The sequence below is a fragment of the Lampetra planeri genome, chromosome 82 (assembly GCF_965212315.1).
Source record: "Lampetra planeri chromosome 82, kcLamPlan1.2.h2, whole genome shotgun sequence".
Classification (NCBI taxonomy): domain Eukaryota; kingdom Metazoa; phylum Chordata; class Hyperoartia; order Petromyzontiformes; family Petromyzontidae; genus Lampetra; species Lampetra planeri.
Window position 1 is genome coordinate 4,966,223 of NC_136186.1, and position 26,615 is coordinate 4,992,837.

General features: G+C 50.7%; 1 protein-coding gene across 1 annotated transcript; it reads left to right on the top strand.

The window, feature by feature from the left end:
* On the top strand, positions 1-26,508 carry LOC144738401 (uncharacterized). The gene is made up of 6 exons (XM_078621437.1): positions 1-132; positions 14,401-14,460; positions 16,127-16,281; positions 16,918-17,116; positions 17,908-18,065; positions 26,053-26,508. Exons 2-6 carry the CDS (start codon positions 14,406-14,408, stop codon positions 26,506-26,508), a joined length of 1,023 nt encoding a protein of 340 aa, XP_078477563.1. The 5' UTR covers positions 1-132; positions 14,401-14,405.
* Positions 26,509-26,615: the final 107 nt, after the last annotated feature.

Sequence of the window (26,615 nt, forward strand, 5' to 3'; positions counted from 1 at the left end):
GGGGTCAATGATGACGACGTCTCGCTCTGTGTAAGACCAGGAGCGGGTGGATGCTGCTGCTGCATCTAATTACCAGCGAAACGTCACTGTAGTCGGACTGTGAATGTCGTGGATTCACTCTCCAACACACCGGTGGGCTGAATTAGTATTCTACACTATACACTACACTATACACTACACACTGCATTACTATATACTACACACTACACTATACACTACATTACTATATACTACGTTACTACACACTACATTATACACTACATTACTATATACTACACACTACACTACTGCACACTACACTATACACTACATTACTATATACTACGTTACTACACACTACACTATACACTACACTACTATATACTACACTACTATATACTACACACTACACTATACACTACACTACTACACACTACACTACTATATACTACACTACTATATACTACACACTACACTACTACACACTACACTATACACTGCATTATACACTACACACTACATTACTATACACTACACTATATACTGTATTATACACGACACACTATCACTATACACTATTACACTATACACTACACACTACACTATATACTGCATTATATATTACACTATACACTACTACACTATACACTACTACACTAGTAACTATTTGGAGTTTTGTTTACGTGAAAAATCCATTACTGGTTGGCCGTGTCGGGTGGTGGAGGGTTTCGACACAATACTTTTACTGACGCCATTCAACCCAAACAGACTTATTGTGAACAATATTGGTCGCGAAAGCCTGCTTCGCGTTATATCCACTTCGATAGTTGTGTGTGTGTGTGTATATAGTGTGTGTGTTGTCTGTGCATATTCCTATATATGGTGTGTATATATCTATGTATAGTGTGTATTTATATGTACGTATTGTGTGTGTGTGTGTGTATATATATATAGTGTATATAGGTGTGTGTGTGTGTATATAGTCTGTGTATATGTGTACATCTATACGTGTGTGTGTGTATATATAGTGTGTGTGTGTATATATGTACATCTATACGTGTGTGTGTATATAGTCTGTGTATATGTGTACATCTATACCTGTGTGTATATATGTACATCTATGTGTGTGTGTGTGTATATATAGTGTGTGTATATATGTACATCTATGTGTGTGTGTGTGTATATATAGTGTGTGTATATATGTACATCTGTGTGTGTGTGTGTGTATATATAGTGTGTGTATATATGTACATCTGTGTGTGTGTGTGTATATATAGTGTGTGTATATATGTACATCTGTGTGTGTGTGTGTATATATAGTGTGTGTATATATGTACATCTGTGTGTGTGTGTATATATAGTGTGTGTATATATGTACATCTGTGTGTGTGTGTGTGTATATATAGTGTGTGTATATATGTACATCTATACGTGTGTGTGTATATATGTACATCTATACGTGTGTGTGTGTGTGTATATATGTACATCTATACGTGTATATATAGTGTGTATATATGTACATCTATACGTGTATATATAGTGTGTGTATATATGTACATCTATACGTGTGTGTGTATATATAGTGTGTGTATATATGTACATCTATACGTGTGTGTGTATATATAGTGTGTGTATATATGTACATCTATACGTGTGTGTGTATATATAGTGTGTGTGTATATATGTACATCTATACGTGTGTGTGTGTATATATAGTGTGTGTGTGTATATATGTACATCTATACGTGTGTGTGTGTGTATATATAGTGTGTGTATATATGTACATCTATACGTGTGTGTGTGTGTATATATAGTGTGTGTGTGTATATATGTACATCTATACGTGTGTGTGTGTATATATAGTGTGTGTGTATATATGTACATCTATACGTGTGTGTGTGTATATATAGTGTGTGTGTATATATGTACATCTATACGTGTGTGTGTGTATATATAGTGTGTGTGTATATATGTACATCTATACGTGTGTGTGTGTATATATGTACATCTATACGTGTGTGTGTGTATATATAGTGTGTGTGTATATATGTACATCTATACGTGTGTGTGTGTATATATAGTGTGTGTGTATATATGTACATCTATACGTGTGTGTGTGTATATATAGTGTGTGTGTATATATGTACATCTATACGTGTGTGTGTGTATATATAGTGTGTGTGTATATATGTACATCTATACGTGTGTGTGTGTGTGTGTATATATAGTGTGTGTGTATATATGTACATCTATACGTGTGTGTGTGTGTGTGTATATATAGTGTGTGTGTGTATATATGTACATCTATACGTGTGTGTGTGTATATATAGTGTGTGTGTATATATGTACATCTATACGTGTGTGTGTGTGTATATATAGTGTGTGTGTGTATATATGTACATCTATACGTGTGTGTGTGTGTGTATATATAGTGTGTGTGTATATATGTACATCTATACGTGTGTGTGTGTGTGTATATATAGTGTGTGTGTATATATGTACATCTATACGTGTGTGTGTGTGTGTATATATAGTGTGTGTGTGTGTATATATGTACATCTATACGTGTGTGTGTGTGTGTATATATAGTGTGTGTGTGTATATATGTACATCTATATGTGTGTGTGTGTATATATGTACATCTATACGTGTGTGTGTGTATATATGTACATCTATACGTGTGTGTGTGTATATATGTACATCTATACGTGTGTGTGTGTGTGTATATATGTACATCTATACGTGTGTGTGTATATATAGTGTGTGTGCACGTGCCCGTAATTACGTATTGGTTCGATAGCGGCTTCCGTTACTTTCCACCGAGGCCACACGCAATATCGATTATCGGCATCAGCATCTGCTGTCGGTAGCCACATCGTCGTCGTGATCGTCGCCGCAGCCGCAGCAGCAGCAGCAGCCAAATTGCGTAAAATTTCTGATGGCGGGGCACTGGGGCAGCGTGACGTTTGCAGGTTCAGTAGGTGCAGTTGTGGTGTGGGGTGAGTGTGTGGTGTAGTGTGTGGGGTGAGTGTGGTGTGTGGAGTGTGAGTGTGGTGTGTGTAGTGTGTGGGGGAGCGGTGGTGTAGCGGTTAGCGTGCTGCGCTATGAACCTGGCGACCCGGGTTCGATTCCCGCTCACGGCTAACACCAGTGACGATTATCTGAACAGGTCCTGGGCCTCCCCTAGGTCGACTCAGCCTGAAATGAGTACCTGGTGCGGTGTGTAAACATCGCCACTGGGGAGACAAAGGCGGTCGGGCGTGGTGCTGGCCACCCACCCCCTCGTGTGCCGTGCCGGCCTTCATAGGTGACACTCGCTAACAGCACTTGCCCCTACAGTCTGTTGAGGCTACACGGGGGATCTTTGTCTTTGTAGTGGTGTGTGGTGTGTGGTGTGTGGTGTGTGGTGTGTGGTGTGTGGTGTGTGGTGTGTGGTGTGTGGTGTGTGGTGTGTGGTGTGTGTAATAGTGTAGTCTGGTGTGCACATAGCCTGGCACCAGCGTCGTGGTGAGGTCACCACCACTTAGTGGCGAATGGTGGTTGTGGTGTGGTGTGTAGTGTTGTGTGAGTGTGGTGTGTTGTGTACGTTGAACATTCACACAATCGTACTAGCCAACCGCACTAATTGTGAGTGAGTAGTGTATAGTGCAGTCTATAGCGGTGTAGTGTCGTATTTATTAGTATATAGTAGTGTAGTGTATCGTGTAGAGTGTGTAGTGGTGTATAATCGTGTAGTGTATGTACGTTGAACCGTGCGAATCGGAGGTCCGTGGCAAGGGCAATAAACCAAACAGCATTATTATTTGTTATTTGGTTCTTTCGGTTAAGTCACGTCTAAAGATAAAATAATAAATTAAATAATAGAATACGACGTTTCGATTGCAACACAAGCAATCATCATCAGGTATAATGAAATAGCGACATAAAATCTAACCAGAAAACTATAGACAGACATATTAGCAGACAGATATCACCAAGATACATAGAGAGAGCACAGTTACCTGTGTTGCTCTCTCTATGTATCTTGGTGATATTTGTCTGCTAATATGTCTGTTTCTAGTTTTCTGGTTAGATTTTATGTCGCTATTTCATTATACCTGATGATGATTGCTTGTGTTGCAATCGAAACGTCGTATTCTATTATTTAATTTAATTTATTATTTTATCTTTAGACGTGACTTAACCGAAAGAACCAAATAATAATTCCTGCAGTCACGAAAGTTCTAAAATTAAGATTGAACCACAACAGCAGCAACAACATGCAGCAGTTCTGAAGAAGTGAGTTTGTCAATTCTAGATTTGAAGCTTTCGTGACTGCAATGATTCATATTCTCAGATTTTTTCGGTAAAGTCACGTAGGTAAAAACATTAAAATTAATGAAAGTAAAATAAAACAAAACAAAATAAAATTCACGACGTTTCGGAGGCAACACAAGTCTCCGTCATCAGGTGGGACCGTCACAGCCGAATTAGCTGCATCAAGTGAAGCAATGATTCAAGATGTAATCCCCCCCTCTCCACCTCCCTTCAACTTGCTTATAAGGGATTACATCTTGAATCATTGCTTCACTTGATGCAGCTAATTCGGCTGTGACGGTCCCACCTGATGACGGAAACTTGTGTTGCCTCCGAAACGTCGTGAATTTTATTTTGTTTTGTTTTATTTTACTTTCATTAATTTTAATGTTTTTACCTACGTGACTTTACCGAAAAAATCTGAGAATATGAGTTTGTCAATCTCGATGATGATTTGAAACTGATGTAGCTCCAGTGGATTACTCAGATCGGAAGGAAGAGCGTTCCAGACGGCCACAGAAGCGACACATGTGCAGTGAACCCGCTTGAATGCTCCTGCTGCTGTTGAGTGACTCATGCAGCCAGTGATGGCTGCAGGGTTTTGGTAGTGCATGTTGTTGACGCCGTTTATTGTGAAAATTCCGTCACAGTTCCTATGATCACTGTTTCATTGCTTTCATGGCTTTATTTTGGTGATTTCGAAAAGTGTATTGGTTTGGCCATTTTTGTGTTGTTGTAGTACAGAGTTGGACTGATGGCCTTAATCTAAGTTGTCTTGTTGTTGTTTGTGTAGTTGTAGTACAGAGTTAGACTGATGGCCTTAATCTAAGTTGTCTTGTGGTTGTTGTTGTAGTACAGAGTTACACTGATGGCCTTAATCTAAGTTGTCTTGTGGTTGTTGTTGTAGTACAGACTTGGACTGATGGCCTTAATCTATGTTGTCTTGTGGTTGTTGTTGTTGTTGTTTGACTTGCATCCCACTGGGATTTTTGCACACAGCGTTGGTGTACGGTGCTTTTTCTGCAATATTTTGCTGTCTTTTCTTGGATTTTCTGTTTGCACTCAGTCACATAGTCACTTTAAGATGTTTTTTTGTTTGTTGCGGTTGCACCCGATTCAAGAGCCGAATGGCTCACAGGGCTACGCCTAATACTTGAACTTGAACTTGAAGTTGTCCGTGTTGACGGTCATATTCTACACGTGGGCGAAAATTATTTAATATCACTGGTCAACAAAAAAAACATGTTTTTCTGGCCTGGACTTTTGCAGCTGTTCTAGACTAATTTCAGGGTGCTGATTCCAAATCTGATCTCAGATTTGCTCTATCACATCTCATTTCATGCTATCGGCATACCCCATTTTCATTGATTTTACCCGAAATTAACTCGGTCACTTATGATTGCAAGTTGTTGCGAGTCAGTGACTGCTTTAGTGTTAAAATATGGTGCTGTATTTTTAGGATAGTGTGTTTAGAATATAATTTATGTAGATATCCACATTAATTTAATCTTTTTCTTCTGCGGATTTTATTGAAAATTCAATATTTGATATCTCAAAAACCTGATGTGATAGACAAAAACTGATGCCAGATTTGGAATCAGCACCCCAAAATTACCTTAAAACCGTCGGAATACCTTATGCCAGAAAAAGAATGTTGACCAGTGTATTCGCTGTGGTGCACTTACGCAGATCAGCCTTTGACTTACAGCAGAGGTCGCAAACGGGTTTTGATTCCTTACCCGTACCCGGCCGCACCAGGGTCGCAAACGGGTACCCGTACCCGGCCGGGTACGGGTAGCCAGGTATCGGGTAGGGTACGGGTATCGGGTACCCGGTTGCGACCTCTGACTTACAGACAGGAGGGTCCTCTTTTGGTTATTTCGTTAAAGTGACGTAGAAAGAAAACAAAATAAATAATAGAATACGACGTTTGGATTGCAACACAAACAATCGTCATCAGGTGGAAAACAAAGCTAGTGAACTCAGAAATGCAATGCAATACAACAGACAGAGCCGGCGAACATAACAGTCAACATCCTACCTGGTTGATTTTACGTTCTTCCAAAGATTGCTACATTTGAGAGAGAGGCAAAACACAGACACGGAGACACACAGACAGACACACAAGCAGTGAACAACAACAACCGCCATTCGCCACTAAGTGGCGGTGACGTCACCACGACGCTTGTGCCAGGCCATGTGCACAACGCAAGCAGCCGTCCTCAGGTGAAGAACAGGTCTGTCGGAAAGACAGCGTCTGAATGACACGCCCCATTCATTTTGATTCAGACGCTGTCTTCCCGACAGACCTGTTCTTCACCTGAGGACGGCTGCTTGCGTTGTGGCCGAAACGTCGTGAAAATTGTATTATTTTATTATGTTTAATTTTTATTATTTTATTATTTCCCTTCTACGTGATGACTTTACCGAAAGAACCAAGAAGATGAATCCCTGCAGTGACGAAAGCTTTAAATAGAAATTTAAATGCCAGTTGGAAAATCAATTATATAACCCTGTGTTGTATAATACTAACAATCCTATGTGTCCTGACTTTTGGGCCACCCCTGTACAATTGTAACTCGTAACCCAGTGATCGTTCTCACAGCGCCCCCCTCTTGAAATGTTTGTATCACCACCACCATCATCTCAATCTCGATCTCAAATCCGTGACTCGACATTTAGTTCCGTGAAACAGCTGCCCACGGCTGATTTGAGGTGAAATTCGAATTATATATTTTCCTCGCCGAAGGTTGATCCCTTCCCCCCTCCTCTCTCTCCCCCCGTCTCTCTCTCCCCCCGTCTCTTTTTTTAAAATTCTTTATATTAAGTTCACTTGCTTGCTTGCTTGCGCGCTTACGACCGTGCAAATCTTTCGGTCGTTTTTTAACCCACTTCCCGTGATCCAATCGAGCTGACATTTTGCACACAGACTCGTTGTGCGTGACAATTTATTTTCTTGAATTTTTTTCCCAAAATTTTACACCTTTTTAGGACAAAAATAAATTATATTTAATTCCCAATTACTTAATGGTGGCAGGCAATCATCTGACCCATAGGTGGCAGCCATCTCAAGCCAGAGGACGAGAGGACTCTAGCCGCCACGCATATAAAGGATTTATAGTGAAACACTTTGTTTTTACGGGTTAATTTTTGTTTTTACGATCAGTGGAAACAAGAAGATGCTCGGTGTAGTCGGCACTTTGCTTCGTTCATCATTTCGTTTTTTTTTTGTTTTTAATGCTTTAATTTGTGTAAACCCCCCCCCCTCTTTTTAAATGAAAAATTTCACAAAATATTTTACGCTCTGCTCTCCTTACCCCCCTCTCTCCATCTACCCCCCCCCTCTCTCTACCCCCCTCTCTCCCTCTCTCTACCCCCTCTCTCCCGACTCTATGTCTGTGTTCCCCCTGTTGTCTACGTACATATGTTTAACTACGACAAGTGCTGCATCTGCACCCAGCCCCAGTAGCTCACATCTGCACGCAGAGCTCAATCGGTGCTACTTTCTTCGTGGACACCAACATCAACACGAAGAAGCTCGCTCTCCCCCTCCTCCTCCTCCTTACCCCTTCCCTGTCTCTCTACCCCCCTCTCTCTACCCCCCCCCCTCTCTCTACCCCCCCCTCTCTCTACCCTCCTCCCCCCTCTCTCTCCCCCTTCTCTCTATCCCCCTTCTCTCTACCCCCCTCCCACCCTCTCTCTACCCCCCTCTCTCTACCCTCCACCCTCTACCCCCCCTCTCTCTCTACCCCCCTCTCTCTCTACCCCCCCTCTCTCTACCCCCCTCTCTCTCTCCCCGTGCTTTCAGCACCACAGCACGTAGATTTGTAACGATATGTAACGTTTGTTTTCTTTCGTTTGCTGGTGACTGTTTTTCATATTGGAATCGCCTCTGGTGCTTTTGCTGCTGGCGGCAATAAAAGTTGTTTAAAAGTCAAAAGTCTCCCCCCCCTCTCCCCCCTCCCCCTTCTCGGACTTTTCCAGTTTCCCGGAAGAGAGAAAGCGAGCGACCCAAACAGCAAATTGCCATCAGCTCACGCCGGCAAAATGTCAAACCTGCAGTGGGGTTTCTCCCCGTCCCCTAACCTACGGCCGGCGTGAGTGAGAGAGTGTGAGAGAGAGAGAGTGAGAGTGTGTGTGTGTGAGGGTGAGTGAGAGAGAGAGTGTGAGAGAGAGTGAGAGTGTGTGTGTGTGTGAGGGTGAGTGAGTGAGAGAGAGTGAGTGAGAGTGTGTGTGTGTGAGAGAGTGAGTGAGAGTGTGTGAGGGTGTGTGTGTGTGAGGGTGAGTGAGAGAGAGAGTGTGAGGGTGAGTGTGTGTGTGTGTGAGGGTGAGTGTGTGTGAGAGAGTGAGTGAGAGTGTGTGTGTGTGTGAGGGTGAGTGAGAGAGAGAGTGTGAGAGTGAGTGTGAGAGTGAGTGTGAGAGAGTGAGTGGGGAGCGGTGGTGCAGCAGTTAGCGCTACACTGCGCTACAAACCTGGCGACACGGGTTCGATTCCCGATTAACGGCCAACACCACCAGTGACTATTATCTGAACCGGTCCCGGGCCTCCCCTAGGTCGACTCAGCCTCAAATGAGTACCTGGTGCGATGTTTAAACATTGTGCCACTGGGGAGACAAAGGCGGCCGGGCGTAGTGCTGGCCACCCACCTCCTCGTGTGCTGTGCCGGCCTTCATAGGTGCTCGCTAACACAACTTGCCCCTACAGTCTGTTAAAGGCTACACGGGACACCTTTGGCTTTGTCTGTATGTGTGTGTATAGCAGCTACTCGCTACCAGCACTTGTCCTGATCATCTGTTAGAGGCTACACGGGGCACCTTTGGCTTTGTCTGTGTGTATATATAGCAGCGACCCGCTACTAGCACTTGCCTCAATTAGTTTGTCGAGACTACACGGGGGACCTTTGTCTGTGTCTGAGTATTGAACCATTCATCCCACCGCTCTGCGCTGAGTCGCTACCTCCAGGTGAGACTCACCACTCGCTCATCACCACTTAGTCACTCACCACTCACTCACTTACTCACCACTCACTCACTCACTCAGTCACTCATCACTCACCACTCACCACTCACTCACCACTCACTCACCACTCACTCACCACTCCTCACCACTTAGTCACTCACTCATCACTCACCACTCACTCATCACTCACTCACTCACTCCTCACCACTCACTCAGTCAGTCACTCACTCACCACTCACTCATCACTCACTCACTCACCACTCGCCACTCAGTCACCACTCACTCACCACTCACTCCTCACCACTCATCACTCACCACTCACTCACTCACCACTCACTCACCACCCACTCCTCACCACTCCTCACCACTCACTCGCTCACCACTCACTCACACGCCACTCACTCACCACTCACTCACTCACTCAGTCACTCCTCACCACTTAGTCACTCAGTCACTCAGTCAGTCACTCACTCACCACTCACTCATCACTCACTCACTCACCACTCGCCACTCAGTCACCACTCACTCACCACTCACTCCTCACCACTCATCACTCACCACTCACTCACCACTCCTCACTCACTCACCACTCACTCACCACCCACTCCTCACCACTCCTCACCACTCACTCGCTCACCACTCACTCACACGCCACTCACTCACCACTCACTCACTCACTCAGTCACTCCTCACCACTTAGTCACTCAGTCACTCAGTCAGTCACTCACTCACCACTCACTCATCACTCACTCACTCACCACTCGCCACTCAGTCACCACTCACTCACCACTCACTCCTCACCACTCATCACTCACCACTCACTCACCACTCACTCACACGCCACTCACTCGCTCATCACCCACTCACTCACTCAGTCACTCAGTCACTCCTCACCACTCACTCACCACTCACTCACCACTCACTCACTCACTCAGTCACTCCTCACCACTCACTCACCACTCACTCACCACTCACTCAGTCACTCAGTCACTCAGTCACTCCTCACCACTCACTCACTCAGTCACTCACACGCCACTCACTCACCACTCACTCACTCACTCACCACTCACTCACACGCCACTCACTCACTCACCACTCACTCGCTCACCACTCACTCACCACTCACTCGCCACTCACTCACACGCCACTCACTCACCACTCACTCACTCACTCACCACTCACTCACACGCCACTCACACGCCACTCACTCACCACTCACCACTCACTCACTCAGTCACTCACACGCCACTCCTCACCACTCACTCACTCCTCACCACTCACTCCTCACCACTCACTCGCTCACCACTCACTCACTCCTCACCACTCACTCACTCCTCACCACTCACTCACTCACACGCCACTCACTCACCACTCACTCACTCAGTCACTCACACGCCACTCACTCACCACTCACTCGCTCACCACTCACTCCTCACCACTCACTCACTCAGTCACTCACACGCCACTCACTCACCACTCACTCCTCACCACTCACTCACTCAGTCACTCACACGCCACTCACTCACCACTCACTCACTCACTCACCACTCACTCACACGCCACTCACTCACTCACCACTCACTCGCTCACCACTCACTCACCACTCACTCGCCACTCACTCACACGCCACTCACTCACCACTCACTCACTCACTCACCACTCACTCACACGCCACTCACTCACCACTCACTCACTCACTCACCACTCACTCACACGCCACTCACACGCCACTCACTCACCACTCACCACTCACTCATCCCTCACCACTCACTCCTCACCACTCACTCACTCACACGCCACTCACTCACCACTCACTCACCACTCACTCACTACTCACCACTACTCACCACTCAGACACTCAGACACACACTCAGACACACTCACACACACACTCACACAGTTTAACTCACACTCTCTAACACACACTCAGAAACTCACACACTACTCACACCCTCTCACACCGTCTTACTCACTCTCGCACACTCGCACACTTGCACACTGTCACTCAGACACTCACACACACACTCAGACACTCACACACACACTCAGACACTCGCACACACACTCAGACACTCGCACACACACTCAGACACTCGCACACACACTGAGAAAGGGAGAGAGTGAGAGCCTGTGTGTGAGAGAGTGTGTGAGAGAGTGTGTGAGTATGTGCTAGCTGAGACCAGGCCACCTTAGGTTGGAATGGGGTCCTGGGTGTACACCCACCACCGGAGTGGAAGAATGGCAGGCGCATCTTACAGATGACAAGTCGATGGTCAGAGGGCAGATCAGCTCCACGGTAGGTCCTGGTGTCAAGGACATGGACCCGCATCCGCTGGTCCGTCACTATGTAGTCCAGCAGATGTTCTTGCTTGGACCCGGCATGCATCCATGATGTTGTGTGGATGCGCCGATGCCGGAACAGCGTGTTGGTAATTACAAGCCCATGGGCTGCACAAAAATCTAGCAGCCTCCTACCGTTGTTATTGAGCTGATCTGGCCCATGCCTTCCAATCACTCCAGACCAGGTGCCAGCATCATGACCAACTCGGGCGTTGAAATCACCCTACAGGATGACTCTATCCCGAGGGGCCACTTTAGCCAGCACCTGTGACAGGAGGTCATAGAAGGCATCTAACTCATCGGCCTTGCCTGCATCCCTCCACGGATGTTCGTCTTCGGTGGGGGCATAAGTAACCACGACCACCACTCCTCGCCTCCGGTTGATGGGAAGGTGAGCCCAAAGTAGCCTGGAACTTACTCACACACACTCAGGCACTCACACACACACTCAGACACTTAAACATACACTCAGACACACACACAGACACTCGCACACTCACACCCTTACACACTCTCATATACACACTACCACCACCACCAACCACCATCACCAACCAACTCCAACACCACCAACCTTCACCACCACTACCGCCACTACCAGCACTACCACTACCACTACTACCACCACTACCACCACTACTACCACCAACCCCACAACTACCACCATCACCACTACCACCACTACCACCACTACCACCACTACCACCACCACCATCCCCAGCACCTCCACCCACCTCCTCGACCTTGCAGTGGCAGGTTCAGACCGCGAGCCAGAATCGGTGACCACAGAGAGGAGATGTTCCATTTACACAGCTGCACAGTGCAGAGTTTAGTAGCGAATGTTAGTGTAGTAGTGTATAGTGTAGTAGTGCAGAAGTGTATAGTGTATAGTGTAGTAGTGCAGTAGTATATAGTGTAGTAGTGTGTAGTGTATAGTATAGTAGTGTATAATGTATTACTATATAGTCTCGTAGTGTAGTAGTATATAGGTAATTCCAACAAGACCTACATCTCTGCATTATTGACCTGATCAAGGCCTATGATACCATCAGTAGCCTGGGCTCTGGGTTGTTCTTCGTGCTTTCGGAGTCCCTGACCCTCTGCTCATGATCATTAAGGACCTTCATGATGGTGAGCGGGCCCGGGTAAAACTACGTGGCCAGGAGTCAGAGCCTTTCCCTGTACACCTTGGGGTGCGACAGGGATGTCCTCTGGCTCCCACATTGTTTAACATCTATTTAGACCGCGTAGTTCGTGAAGCCTTCAATAGCTATACTGGGGGAATTTCCATTTGGTACAGATATAACGGGAGGCTGATCGATGCCTGGGTGCGATCAAGGAATGGGCTCCCTATTGGTCAACCACATTATGTATGCCAATGAATTGGTAATAGCTGCTCATTCAGAGGAGGAGTTGGAGACGCTACTGCTGAGACTGGAGAGTGCCACTAAGAGGGTGGGGCCTTACCATCAGCCCCACCAAAACTAAGCACCTGCCTCGGTATTTTGTACCATTGGACACTCCACCCCCACAACTCCGAATCGGTGATGGGGCAGTAGTGGAGAGAGTGGAGAGTTTCCCAAACTTTGGCAGTGTGCTGATGACCGGCTCTAGTTTAACAGCAGAGGTCTCACTCTGAATCAATCGAGCGGCAATATCTTTTCATCGGTTGCGTAACGCTGTGTGGAAGCTGCCTGGTCTGTCGCTCCGCACGAAGCTTCAGGTCTTCTGGGCCACAGTAATTCCCTCCCTTCTCTACGCTTGCGAAACGTGGACCCCCCTAATGGAGCATCTTCGCTGGTTGGAAATATTTAGGCTGGCCTGCCTACGATCCATCCTGGGTTTAACCAGGCTGGATTGTGTGAGAAACTCACAAATCCTTGAAAGATCTGGGCAAAGTCCCATCGGTGAGCTCTTCCGGCAGGCAAGGCGCCGTTGGCTGGGTCATGTAGCCCGCATGCCCAGCTACCGCATGCCTAAACAGCTTTTGTTCGGCCGGATCGAGGGGGCTAGAGATGGAGTGATGTGGTACAGGAGGACGTGGAGCTGAGTGGACTTGCTGATGACTGGTACCAGCAGTGTCAAGATCGGCCTCGGTGGAGGAGGCTCGTGAAGGACGCTACTGGGCAGTTGGAGGCAGTCGCCCTCCAGCAACAATGGAGGGCGGAGGAGCGACACTCACAACAACGAGCGGAGCGCCGGGTGGCTAAAGCACATCAAGTAGACACAGTAGGGGGCACAGGTGGTGCATCAGCCAGTCATCTCGGTCATCTCGGTCAGTCGACCCGTGGCACCTGCTGGGTCTGCCCCGTGACCTCCTGCCAGCGGGCGTTCGACACTTCACGTGGCCTCAAGGTGCACATGGCCTGGCACAAGCGTCGTGGTGATGTCACCATCACTTAGTGGCGAATGGCCGTTGTTGTGTGTTGTGTGTCTGTGTGAGTGCCTAGGCGTAGTGTAGTGGTTAGCAAGCTGCGCTACAAACTTGGCAACCCAGGTTTGATTCCCGATCACGGCCACCAACAGCGGCCAACAACACCAGTGACGATTATCTGAACTGGTCCTGGGCCTCCCTTAGGTCGACTCAGCCTCAAATGAGTACCTGGTGGAGTAAACATCGCCGCTGGGAAGACAAAGGCGGCCGGGCGTGGTGCTGGCCGCCCACCCCTCCTGTGTGTAGCCACAGCGCCGGTAGCCTTCATAAGTGCTGCTGCTACAACTCGCCACTAACAGCACTTGCCCCTACAGCCTGTCACAGGCTACACGGGGGACCTTTGTCTGTGTCTCTGTGGTGGTGATTGTGACGTCACTCCTCCCACGTGCAGGCGACATGAACCCTGTCACGTGGTTGCTGCTGCTCCTGGTGGCCGGAGGCTGCATCAGCGGTGAGCTCCTCAACCTCACCCCCCCCCCCCCCCACAAGCCACTCAGTGTATAGTGTATCGTGTAGTAGTGTAGTGTAGTAGTGTGTAGTGTAGTGTATAGTATGGGTTTCTATGTGAGTCTGAGTTTGTGTGTGATTCTATGGGTTCTTGCGTGAGTCTGTGGGTTTCTGTGAGTCTGTGGGTCTTTGTGTGAACATGGCCGGAGTAACGGTTGTAGGTCAGGAGTATGAACCCGTTGGGGTGGGCATCGCTGTGAGGGTGAGGTTTGTGTAACTGAGCCGGTCCCATTCAATGGCGTCCTCCTACGCATCACAACACTACTCCACAAGGACATGGAAACGGAGAGTGGGGTGACACCGGGACTTCAGGTTGAATGGGAAACTTTTCGACATCAGGAGGCTCCAACAAGCCGCAGAGATTTGAATCGGAGCGTCCACTTGAGCTCCAGTATGCGGATGACTTCGCTCTGGTGGCACGCACCCCTGAAGCTCCGCAAGCCACAACCCACCCCGGCGGCAGCTGTGAGAGTGTGCAGCTGAATGGGGGCCGTCTGTTCACATCCCAAAGCAACAGAGGCGCTAGGTCAGTGGTCATCCGAGCCTCCGCCTGGACCAGCCGCATTCCCCATCTCGGACTCCACGCTCGCCATCGTTCCCCTCAGAAGACCGCGACGTGCGCCGGGAACATCCAGCACCGGATCACGCAGGCCTCGCCCCCCTTTGGACGACTCGGGTTGGAGGGTTTTTCAGCAACGGTAACCTCCACGCCAAAGTTGCGGCATACCGGGCGGTGGGCTGTGTGTTTCCGCACTCCTCCATGGACGTGAAACGTGGACTGTTTGCAGCCGACACCTACGACAAACAGAGCCGCTTAGCATCCAAACGCCTCCAGTCGCGTTGTGAAAACGACACCCCAGCAAGGACCGTGTTCCCGCACTTGGAGAATCCTGCAGAGAGCGTCGAGGCGACCGTCGCACGCAGCCTCAACAGCTCAGGCGGCTCGTTGCCACGGCCATCCGAATGCCGGCGGACCGCCTGCCCGCCAAAGATGGCGTACGTACGGACAGCCGGAGCTGGGCCGTCGCTCTGCAGAGTTGGGCCGAAGAAAAACGGCTCACGGATCGGTTGAAGGCCTCGCTAAGGAAGCATGGGGTAGACCCCCCCCCCCCCCCCCCCCCCGTCTCCCTCGCGGCCGTTTGCTGCTGACCATTCCACCCCGACGCGGCCTCTGCCATCGAGGAGCGCGGTCGGCTGAAGGGAAAAAAATTACCGAAACGCGGCCTGGCGAAGCGACAAAGGAAGCAGCGTGGACGTAGCTGCACCGGCCCCAGCGGGACCGGCCTCCGTCTGCGGCAGGACCTCACGGCCATCAGAGAACCCACACGAAGTAATGGAAGTCTTCATCGGATGCGATGGACTAGCTTAAGCACGTGTGTGTGTGTACGTGTGGTGATGTCACCGCCACTTAGTGGCGAATGGCGGTTGTTGTACGTGAGTGTGAGTGTAGAGGTGGTGCTGACTACTCACCCACCCTGTGTGTGCCACAGTGCCAGTAGCCTTCATAAGCGCTGCTACTTGCTACTAACAGCCAATTGCCCCCAACAGCCCTGCAGAAGGCGACACGGTGGATGGCGTCCATCTTTGTGTCTCTCACTCTGTGTGCCCAGGTCGGGCGCGTGCCGCTTTGCACAAACTGCTTCCGCCCGTGCTCGTGAAGGCGCCGCTGGGAGGCAACGCCACCCTGCGATGCTCCCTGCCGGTGGAGGTCGCCAGCCTGAGCCTCAGTCTCGTCCGCTGGAGGGAGCCACTTACGAAGGACACGGTACGGGAACCTCATTGTTGTTTTGCTAGGCATCCAAGTTATGGAAAAATGGCGTCGTCTCACCACCAGTGTCAGTAGACCAGTATAGTGCTATATTATCACTTGTGTACGGCATTGTCTTTGATAATTACGTAACTATAATGTTCTATGGCGTTGTCTTTGATAGTAATGTAATTAGTGCTATAGTCTGGGTATTTTGTACCATCAAACACTCCACCCCTACAACTCCGAATTGGTGATGGGGCAGTTGTGGAGAGTTTCCCATATCTCGCGTGTGGTACTAGCTGCGACTACTCGCTACTACTCACCTGTAAAGGCTACACGGGGGATCTTTGTCTTTGTATATACATGTGTCTGTGTGTGTGTACGTGTGAGTGTGTGTACGTGTACGTGTGACTGAGTGTGTGTCTGTGTGCGGTGCAAGCTACTACTACTCGCTACTTACTCGCCCAGTTATGGCCACACGGGGGATCTTTGTCTTTGTATATACGTGTGAGTGTGTTTGAGTATGCATGAGTGTGTGTGTGTGTCTGTGTACATGTGTAAGTGTGTGTGTGTATGTGTGTTTGTGTGCGGTGCTAGGTACTGCAACTCGCTACTTACTCGCCCAGTTATGTCGCCGTGCGCACCCCGCAGGTCTACATTTACACGGCGAGTGTGAACCAAACCCGGGCCAAGTACGACTACATCGTGCCCACGGTCGACATCGGTCGCGGCGAGAGCTCGCTGCTGTTGCTGGGAGTGGCGCACTCCATGGCCGGTGTCTACCAGTGCCAACTCGACACCGAGGGAATTGACTACTACCTGCAGGACGTGTTTCTGGAGGTGGTCGGTGGTGAGTGGGGTGGTGGTGGAGGGTGTAGCGAGTGGCCTCTGGCCTCTAGACGACTGTAGGGGCAAGTGCTGTTAGCGAGCACCTATGAAGGCCGGAACTTGTCCACGAGGGGGTGGGTGGCCAGCACCACGCCCGGCCACCTTTGTCTCCCCTAGTGGCGATGTTTACTACACACTTGTACTGGGAACTCATTTGAGGCTGAGCCGACCTAGGGGAGGCCCAGGACCGGTCCAGATAATCGTCACTGTGGTGTTGGCCGTGAGCGGGAATCGAACTTTGGTCGCCGGGTTGGTAGCGCTATCCACAGCACCACCGCTCACCACTGTAGGCACATAGACACATGGACACATGGACAGACGCACACGCAGACACACACGATACACACACGAGACACACACTCAGACACACACTCAGACACACACTCAGACACACACTCAGACACACACACACACACACCCAGACACACACACACACCCAGACACACACACACCCAGACACACACACACACCCAGACACACACACACCCAGACACACACACACCCAGACACACACACACCCAGACACACACACACCCAGACACACACACACCCAGACACACACACCCAGACACACATGACACACACGACACACACCACATGCACATAAACACTACACGCACACACGACAAACACACCGGATACACACACACATGACACACACGACACAGACACATAACACACATGACACAGACACACGACACACTCATCATCGCCATCATCTTCACCACCATCGCCGTTGACCCCTTCCGTCAGGTCTGTGCGAGGAGCAGCCGCTGACCACGAGGGTGGAGGTCTCCGCGGGACACTCGCAGCGCCTCCCGTGCTCCGTCAGCGGCGCGGTGCCGCAAATCGAGCGGCGGTCGCTCATCGTGCGGTGGGACGTCCACCTGGACAACGGCTCCAACTTTGTGGTGGGTACGGGGGCGGGGACGCCTCGACTTACGAACATTCCACTTACGAAGATTCTACTTGCGAAGATTACACTTACAAACATTCCACTTATGAATCTCCTACTTACGAACTTTTTTTTGACAAAAATTCGACTTGTGAACTTCATCCTTACAAACTTTTGACTTACGGACTTTCTACTTACGAACATTCCGCTTTTGAATCTCCTACTTACGACCTTCATGCTTTTACAAACTTTTGACTCGCGGACTTTCTACTTACAAACATTCCACTTACAAATCTCCTACTTACAAAAATTCGACTTACGAACATTCCAATTTTGAACTTCATGCTTACAAACTTTTGACTTACGGACTTTCTACTTACGAACATTCCGCTTTTGAATCTCCTACTTACGACCTTCATGCTTTTACAAACTTTTGACTCGCGGACTTTCTACTTACAAACATTCCACTTACAAATCTCCTACTTACAAAAATTCGACTTACGAACATTCCAATTTTGAACTTCATGCTTACAAACTTTTGACTTACGAATATTCCACTTACGAATCTCCTACTTACGAACTTTTTTCTTACAAAGATTCAATTTATGAACTTCATGCTTATGTAATAAAAGACTTGACCACGATATCTGGCTCAGTGTCCTTTATTCGGTCCGTACTGCGTCCCCACACGGCTGTCTCTCTTATTCTCTCTGTGCTGGTTCCGATGTCACTCCAGTCCACATCAGCAGCCCCGCTGCTGTTCTTGTCGCTCTTGCAGCCCCACAGCAGCTCCGCTGCTGTACTCTCACACAGCTCCCTTGGCTGTTCCCTGCTGCAGCTCTCACGGCCTCGTGCTGTCTCGCCTTCTCGTCGCTCCTGCGACTCCTGGCAGCCACTCCGCTGCTCCTCACACACAACCTTACTGCCTATCTCTATCTGCAGCTTTACACCTCCCAGTAGCTCCCTACTGTTCCCAGGGTTGGCTCCCGCTTCTGACGGTGCCCCCTCGGCTCGTACGCCCGCGTGGCCCCACACCTTTCCATTCACACCCCGACTGCCCTCTCCTTCCGGTTTACCCGCTTAAGGACCCCCTACCTTTCACCCACGTCACCTGGCTCCGCCTCCTCGTGACGTCACATCCGGAAGGTCGCTTTCGCCCGCATTACACCACCCTCCCCCATAGAAAAAACCCAGCCGACCTCGGCTGAACAACACCAAAGCGTAATGCGGTGAACCGACCTTCCCCCTTAAAGGACACTAAGCATGCAATATAACAACAAGAACAACACACAAGTAACATCGACGAACGTACGAAAGCATGCGATAAATACGACGGCAAGAACAAGAACAATAACAACATACAATCAACGAAACGTAAGCGATTTGGAACGAGTGCGGGTCGCCGGCCCGTCCCGGACGGTCGGCGGCCCACTTGTAGAACGGGGACGCGATGGAACACGAGAAATGACAGGGGGTAATTCCCCTGCTGCGATTGGAAGTCCACCGACATCTCGTGTCCCTGACGAATCAGTCTTGGTCATATTCCGCGAATGCGCCTGCAGCGGGGTCGGAAGGGTCGCCGGGCTTGAAGGTCCCGCAGCCTTGGCAGGCGCCCTCCGAACAGGCCCACTCCTCCCCCGCGGTGTCACGGTCGGCCTGTCTGGAACAGGTACGACAGGCGCTCTAGCAAGATCAATGGACGCAGGCGGGGAAGAGTCAGAGTCAGCAGCAACAGACCCCGGCAAGGCAACATTGGGAGATGACGCATCACGTAGGGGAGCAACATATGGTTTCAACCGCGACGTATGAACAAACCAACGGCGAGAACCAAACTGAACACGCGCCGACTGTGGATTGGGAACCTCAATGAGGCGCACAGGACCATGCCAAGGTTTGTGCAATTTAGGAGAGGTCCCCGGCCGCACCTGCGGGCAATGGAGCCAGGCCAGGTCTCCCACCTTCCAGGGGCACTCCCCCTCAGACCGCCGAGCATACCGCTCGTTCCGGGCCTGGGCTTTGGCCGTAGCCACGCGGGCGTTTTCCCGCGCCTCCGTAACCCGGCGAACCGTGTCCTGAATGTATTCAGGGAGTGGTTTACGAGGTCCCTTCACCCCAGTACCCAATTGCACATCCACCGGAGGCACGTTTTCCCGACCATACATAAGGTAAAACGGCGAATACCCTGTAGCCGCATGGGGCGTCATCCTGTACGCCGAAAGCACTCCGGGGATGTGCAGATCCCAATCCGATTGCTGCTCACTCACAGTATGGCAAAGCATGGCAGACAATGTCCTGTTCAGCCGCTCAACCATACCATCCGTCTGCGGATGGTATGGAGATGTTCGTATCTTCTTAGTCCCAAGGCCTGCGCACACTTCAGCCAACAATTTAGAAGAGAAATTTCGGCCCTGGTCCGTGAGGAGTCTCTCCGGCGCCCCCTTGTCCATAATGTACCCAAACAAAAAGGCGTCGGTGATGGCCGCGGCCGACTGATCGGGCAACGGCCAGGCCATCGGCCAACGGGAGAGATACTCGACCCCTACCAGCAAATATTTATTTCCCCTCGCCGATGGTGGGAAGGGTCCCAATATGTCCAGTGCCACCAATTCATTGACTCGAGACACCTGAATCGACTGGAGAGGCGGCACGTAAGGATGTTTAGGCGGCTTACGCCGGGCGCATTCAGGGCACGCGCGCACGTGCCCTACGACATCTGTCGCCATGCCGTGCCAAAAATAATGACGTTGTAACGTCAACAAGGTCTTCTGCACCCCTAAATGCAATAGTGTGTCACAATGGAGAGTTCTAATCAACTCAAATCGCAAGGACGTTGGTACCACCACACGCCAGCTTTCCTGGAACCTTTCTTGCCACATAAGCAGACCATCTCGGAGAGCGGTTCGCGGCCCCACAGCCGAACTCGGACTCCCCTTGTCCCTCATAGACCGCTTCCGCATGGACAACAACGACTCGTCCATCATCTGTTCCCGAATCCAGACAGACCGCGGCAGATTCAAAACCCCATCAGTCGGTCCCGGTTCCATCGGAGTATCCGACTTCCCGACGGCCAACGTGAGCGGCTGAGAGGGGTTGAGAATCGGCGAACACCTATGCGTCCCCGACGCACATTTACAAGGGGCGCGCCCTGGTAATCTGGAAAGTGCGTCAGCGTTCGCATGGCGCACTCCCTTCCGATGTTGAATTTGGAAGGAAAACTCCTGCAGCGTGTCCAACCAACGTGCCCACTGTCCCGATGGCTGGTCCATTTTAAGTGCATATTGCAAGGCCGCATGATCCGTACGCACAATAAAAGAACGACCGTAAAGGTACGGTCGAAATTGCCGTAGGAAAAAAACAACCGCCAAAAGTTCTCTACGAGTGACACAGTAGCGTGTTTCCGCAGGCGACAAGACTCGGCTACCATACGCCACGACGCGCTCTACGCCCCCTTTAGACTGTGATAATACCGCCCCAATACCTGTGTCACTCGCGTCCGTATCTAGAATGAAAGGGCGATCAAAATCGGGATAATCCAATGTCGGGGCCGTAGCCAATAGATCGCGCAGACTCCGAAAGGCCGCCTCTTCCGGCTCTCCCCAAACAAATTTCCGTCCTTTACCCGTAAGGAGATGCAAGGGCCTCGCAATCGTCGCAAACCCCGGCACAAATCTTCGGTAATACGAGGCAAATCCCAAAAACCGTCGAACATCCCCCACAGAGGCCGGAGTCGGCCAATCCCGGACACACGCCGTCTTTTCCGGATCCGTGGACACCCCCTCGGCACTCACAATGTGCCCCAAATAACGGACGGACCGTTGCAGTAGGTGGCATTTCTTTGGTTTGAATTTCAAATTGGCAGAGCGCATCCTCGTGAACACTGTCTCCAGCCGCGTTAAATGTTCCTCAAATGTGCGGCTGAACACAATAATATCGTCCAAATATATAAGACACGTCTCCCACTGCAACCCCGTCAAAACGAGCTCCATCAATCTTTGAAACGTAGCAGGGGCCGCATTCAATCCCATCGGAAGGCAGTTGAATTGAAATAACCCCTGCGGCGTACGGAATGCGGTTTTCTCCCGCGAGGACTCGTCAAGGGGAAGCTGCCAAAATCCCGAAGAGAGGTCCAGTGTGGAAAAGAACTTAGCCCCCGACAATGCGTCAAGGGAGTCGTCCATACGCGGCAGGGGGTACGCATCTGCCACCGATATCTTATTCAATTTCCGGAAATCGACACAAAATCTCAAGTTGCCATCCTTTTTCTTAACCAAGACCACAGGAGCGCCCCATGGGCTGTTAGATGGCGATATAATGTCCGCAGCCAACATGTCTTCCACCGCCCCCCGAACGTGTTCTCGCTCCGCTGGACTCATCCGATGCGAATTTAACCGAATAGGGGCAGCGTCGCCCGTCTCAATGTGATGGGAAAGCAAGGATGTGCGTCCCAAATCCAAATCGTCGGAGCTGAATACATCCGAATACGTCAGCAACAATTTACGCAGCGCATCACGTTGCCCCACGGACAGGGAAGAATTTTCGTCACATAAGGTAGCGATCCAACGATTGTCCGAACTCCTTGGCTCGGAAACACCAGCGACCACTCCTCGGCGATGCGGACAATCGTGCGTCGCAAACGTCGTAGTGGCATGTGCCACAACCGTACCGGCCGGAACACGGATGTTTTCCACCCCCGCATTAAGCACCTGTAAAACCGGTAATTGATCCGGCCGGACGATGGTCTGTGCCCCAACTAACGCCAATCCCGTTGTTATCGTGGCGGATGGTGACAACAAGACCCCTAACGCTCCTAGCCGATCGGGCAGGGGCTTCCGATACCGCAAGGGTATAAGCATCTGTGAACCAGGTGGGATGTCCACAGATGCGACGGACAGCGCCTGCACCTGTACGGCCGAAGCAGGTCGCCCCCAGGGCGACGGCAGAAACGAGATTCGACGGCCCCCCGGCAATTCAATACAATTCTCATTGATTTTAATCAAAATGGGCATCTTGGCCAAAAAATCCGTGCCTAGTAAGCAAGGAACCGCCAAAGATCTCGATATCAACACAACGCCCGAAGCCGACACATCCCCTATAGATATCTTAGCATCCACCTGGCCCACAATCCCCATACTACCCCCGTTTGCAGCGACGCAAGACCCATAAACCGGACGCACAGCCCCCGGCGGAATGCCCAACAGATGGAAAATGACATCCGATATAATAGTCGCAGACGCTCCCGAGTCGACCAAAATGCGCACGTCCACACCTTGTATGGACCCCGGTACAGTGGACGAACCCGTAGCGGCCGCGACAACTCTCCGTGCCAATTTGCGCCACTGCGTAACTGAATGACAAGGCCCCGTCGATGGCCTTTCTTTAACAACAACAATAGGATCGCGCAACACAGGTGGTGGGTGAGGTGTAAAGCCTTGCCGAGTGTCTGGTGCGTGCCGACATGCCTGTTTCGGAGGTTCCTTGGTCGGCTTGTCCGGTGTTGTGGGCTCCTGCTGCGGCGGACCCGGGAAGCGGGCCCAGCAATCTCTGGCGTAATGGCCCCTACGGCCGCAGCGGAAGCAATCGGCCTCGTTGCGCCGAAGCGCAGGTCCTGCGTCCCGGCGGCCCCGTCCCGATGGCGTAGCGCGCGGCCCCGGCCTTCCGCGTCCCGGCCATGGAGAGGAGGCAGCCGTCAGCTCCTGTGGACCCCGCTCATCCGGCACATAGATCGCCTTTGTGGGGTCCCACCCCATCGCGCCTCCTTCCTTGACGGGCCCACCCGTCCATGCCGCCACTTGCTTCCAGCGACGGAGATTAAACTGCGCGTCCAGACACTTTGCTGCCGCCCGGGACGTGAGCTTCTCATGCCCACACACAGGCATGGGGATCCCCAGATCCCGAGACAGCTCCAGCATTTTTCCCAATATGAGGGGCTCGAGCAGATCCTGTGGCGTGTCAGGATATGCCGCCATGGCCAGCTCCAACACCGCACCCCTGAACGCCACGGGCGATTCTTCGGGTGCTCGTTGTCGTTGAGCGAATCGCCGATGCGCGTCGTCAGGTGGCTCATAGGCGTCGGCCATTTCCTCAAAAACTCCACATAACGTCTTCTTCTTATCGGCCGTTATGGAACGGAAAAATCGCACAGATTCGTCGTCCAGTAGAGTCGGCAACACTTCCAAGGCCTCCGCATCGGTCCATCTTGCTGAACGAACCGCCGCCAAAAATCGGCAGGCGAAAGCGCTCCAATCGCCCCCGATAGAGAATTCCTTAACCGTAGTAAGGTGGCGACTCCGACTCCTCTTCACGCCGTCTTCCAATGATGGTTGTTGTGGAGGTAAATTCAAAATGGCGTCGGCCCGCGGCGTGGCCAAGATGGCGGTTTGGCGCCGCGGAGCGCGCAAGATGGCGTCTTCTTGCCGCGTGGCCAATGGCGGCGGCAGGGCAGGCAACGTGGCGGCCCGTGGAGCACCTTCTCGTTCCATCGTCGTCCTTGGCGTAACGAGATGACACAGATGCGCCAGGACGTCCTTGAGTGTCTCCAGTTGTTCTGCCACCTGTTGGCATCTTTGCTCAGCGTCCGATGTTGTTGACGGACCCGCCATCGCGCCGACATCTTCCACGCCCGTCCCCGTGCTCGCCTCAGCAGGGCTCTCCTCCACCACCCCAGCAAAATCCGTGGTCGGAGGGAATTCGTCGTCGTCGGACGAAGAAGCCGATGCTGGCGCCGGGGGAATTTTCTTCCTTACTTGCTTAGACATGCCGTTTCACTTCTGACCCCAGTGTAATAAAAGACTTGACCACGATATCTGGCTCAGTGTCCTTTATTCGGTCCGTACTGCGTCCCCACACGGCTGTCTCTCTTATTCTCTCTGTGCTGGTTCCGATGTCACTCCAGTCCACATCAGCAGCCCCGCTGCTGTTCTTGTCGCTCTTGCAGCCCCACAGCAGCTCCGCTGCTGTACTCTCACACAGCTCCCTTGGCTGTTCCCTGCTGCAGCTCTCACGGCCTCGTGCTGTCTCGCCTTCTCGTCGCTCCTGCGACTCCTGGCAGCCACTCCGCTGCTCCTCACACACAACCTTACTGCCTATCTCTATCTGCAGCTTTACACCTCCCAGTAGCTCCCTACTGTTCCCAGGGTTGGCTCCCGCTTCTGACGGTGCCCCCTCGGCTCGTACGCCCGCGTGGCCCCACACCTTTCCATTCACACCCCGACTGCCCTCTCCTTCCGGTTTACCCGCTTAAGGACCCCCTACCTTTCACCCACGTCACCTGGCTCCGCCTCCTCGTGACGTCACATCCGGAAGGTCGCTTTCGCCCGCATTACACTTACAAACTTTTGACTTACGGACTTTCTACTTACGAAGATTCTACTTACGAACATTCCACTTAAGAACTTTGTACTTCCGAACTTTTTTCTTACAAAGATTCAATTTACGAACTTCATGCTTACAAACTTTTGACTTACGGACTTTCTACTCACGAAGATTCTACTTACAAACATTCCACTTACGAATCTCCTACTTACGAACTTTTTTCTTACAAAGATTCAACTTATGAACTTCATGCTTACAAACTTTTGACTTACGGACTTTCTACTTATGAAGATTCTACTTACGAACTTTTTTCTTACAAAGATTCAATTTACGAACTTCATACTTACGGACTTTCTACTCACGAAGATTCTACTTACGAACATTCCACTTTTGAATCTCCTACTTTCGAACATTCCGCTTAAGAACTTTGTACTTACGAACGTTCGACTCATGATCTTTCTACTTACTCATCTACTTACAAAAATTTGATTTTATCTACTTACGAACATTCGCCCTCTGGAACTTAACTCGTTCACAAGTAGAGGCAGTCCCTGTACTATAGTGTAGCAGTGTATAATGTAGTGTAGCAGTACAAAATGTAGTGTAGTGGTATATAGTGTAGTGTTGAGTCTGTGGGTGGCAGTGTTGAGTCTATGACAGTGCTGAGTCTGCTGCTGCTACCTTGCCCCCAGGTATCACCGCTCAGCCAGGGTGAGCGTTGGGAGGGGCTCCCGTCCTGGCTGCGGTTTGGCGGCGACCTCCAGGCAGGCGACGCGACCCTGGGCCTGCCGGGGGCCTCGGCGACCCACAGCGGCCTCTACTCCTGCACCCTCACCGCCACTACCGCCGCTAGCGGCACAACCGGCGGTACCGGCAGGACAGCCGCTACCGGCGCTACCGGAGCGGAGTGCCGGAGGTCCTACCGCCTGTCGGTCGTCGGCGGAAAGACGGAGCCGCACGGAGATGGTGGTGGTGGCGGCGGCGGTGATTGTGGTGGTGGTGGTGGCCGTGGTGGTGGTGGTGATGGCGGTGGTGGTGGTGGTGGTACGTTACCCCAGCAACGGTTGCGAAGGGGGAGGGTTGGGGGGGGGGAAGAGGATGTAGTGGGATGGAGGATGGGGAGGGAGGAGGAGGTGGAGGGAGGATAAGCACCACCCTCGTGGTGGTGGTGGTTGTGCTCTGGTTTGCGCTACGTAGTGTGTAGTGTAGTGTATAGTAGTGTAGTGTATAGTGTATACTAATGTAGTGTATGGTA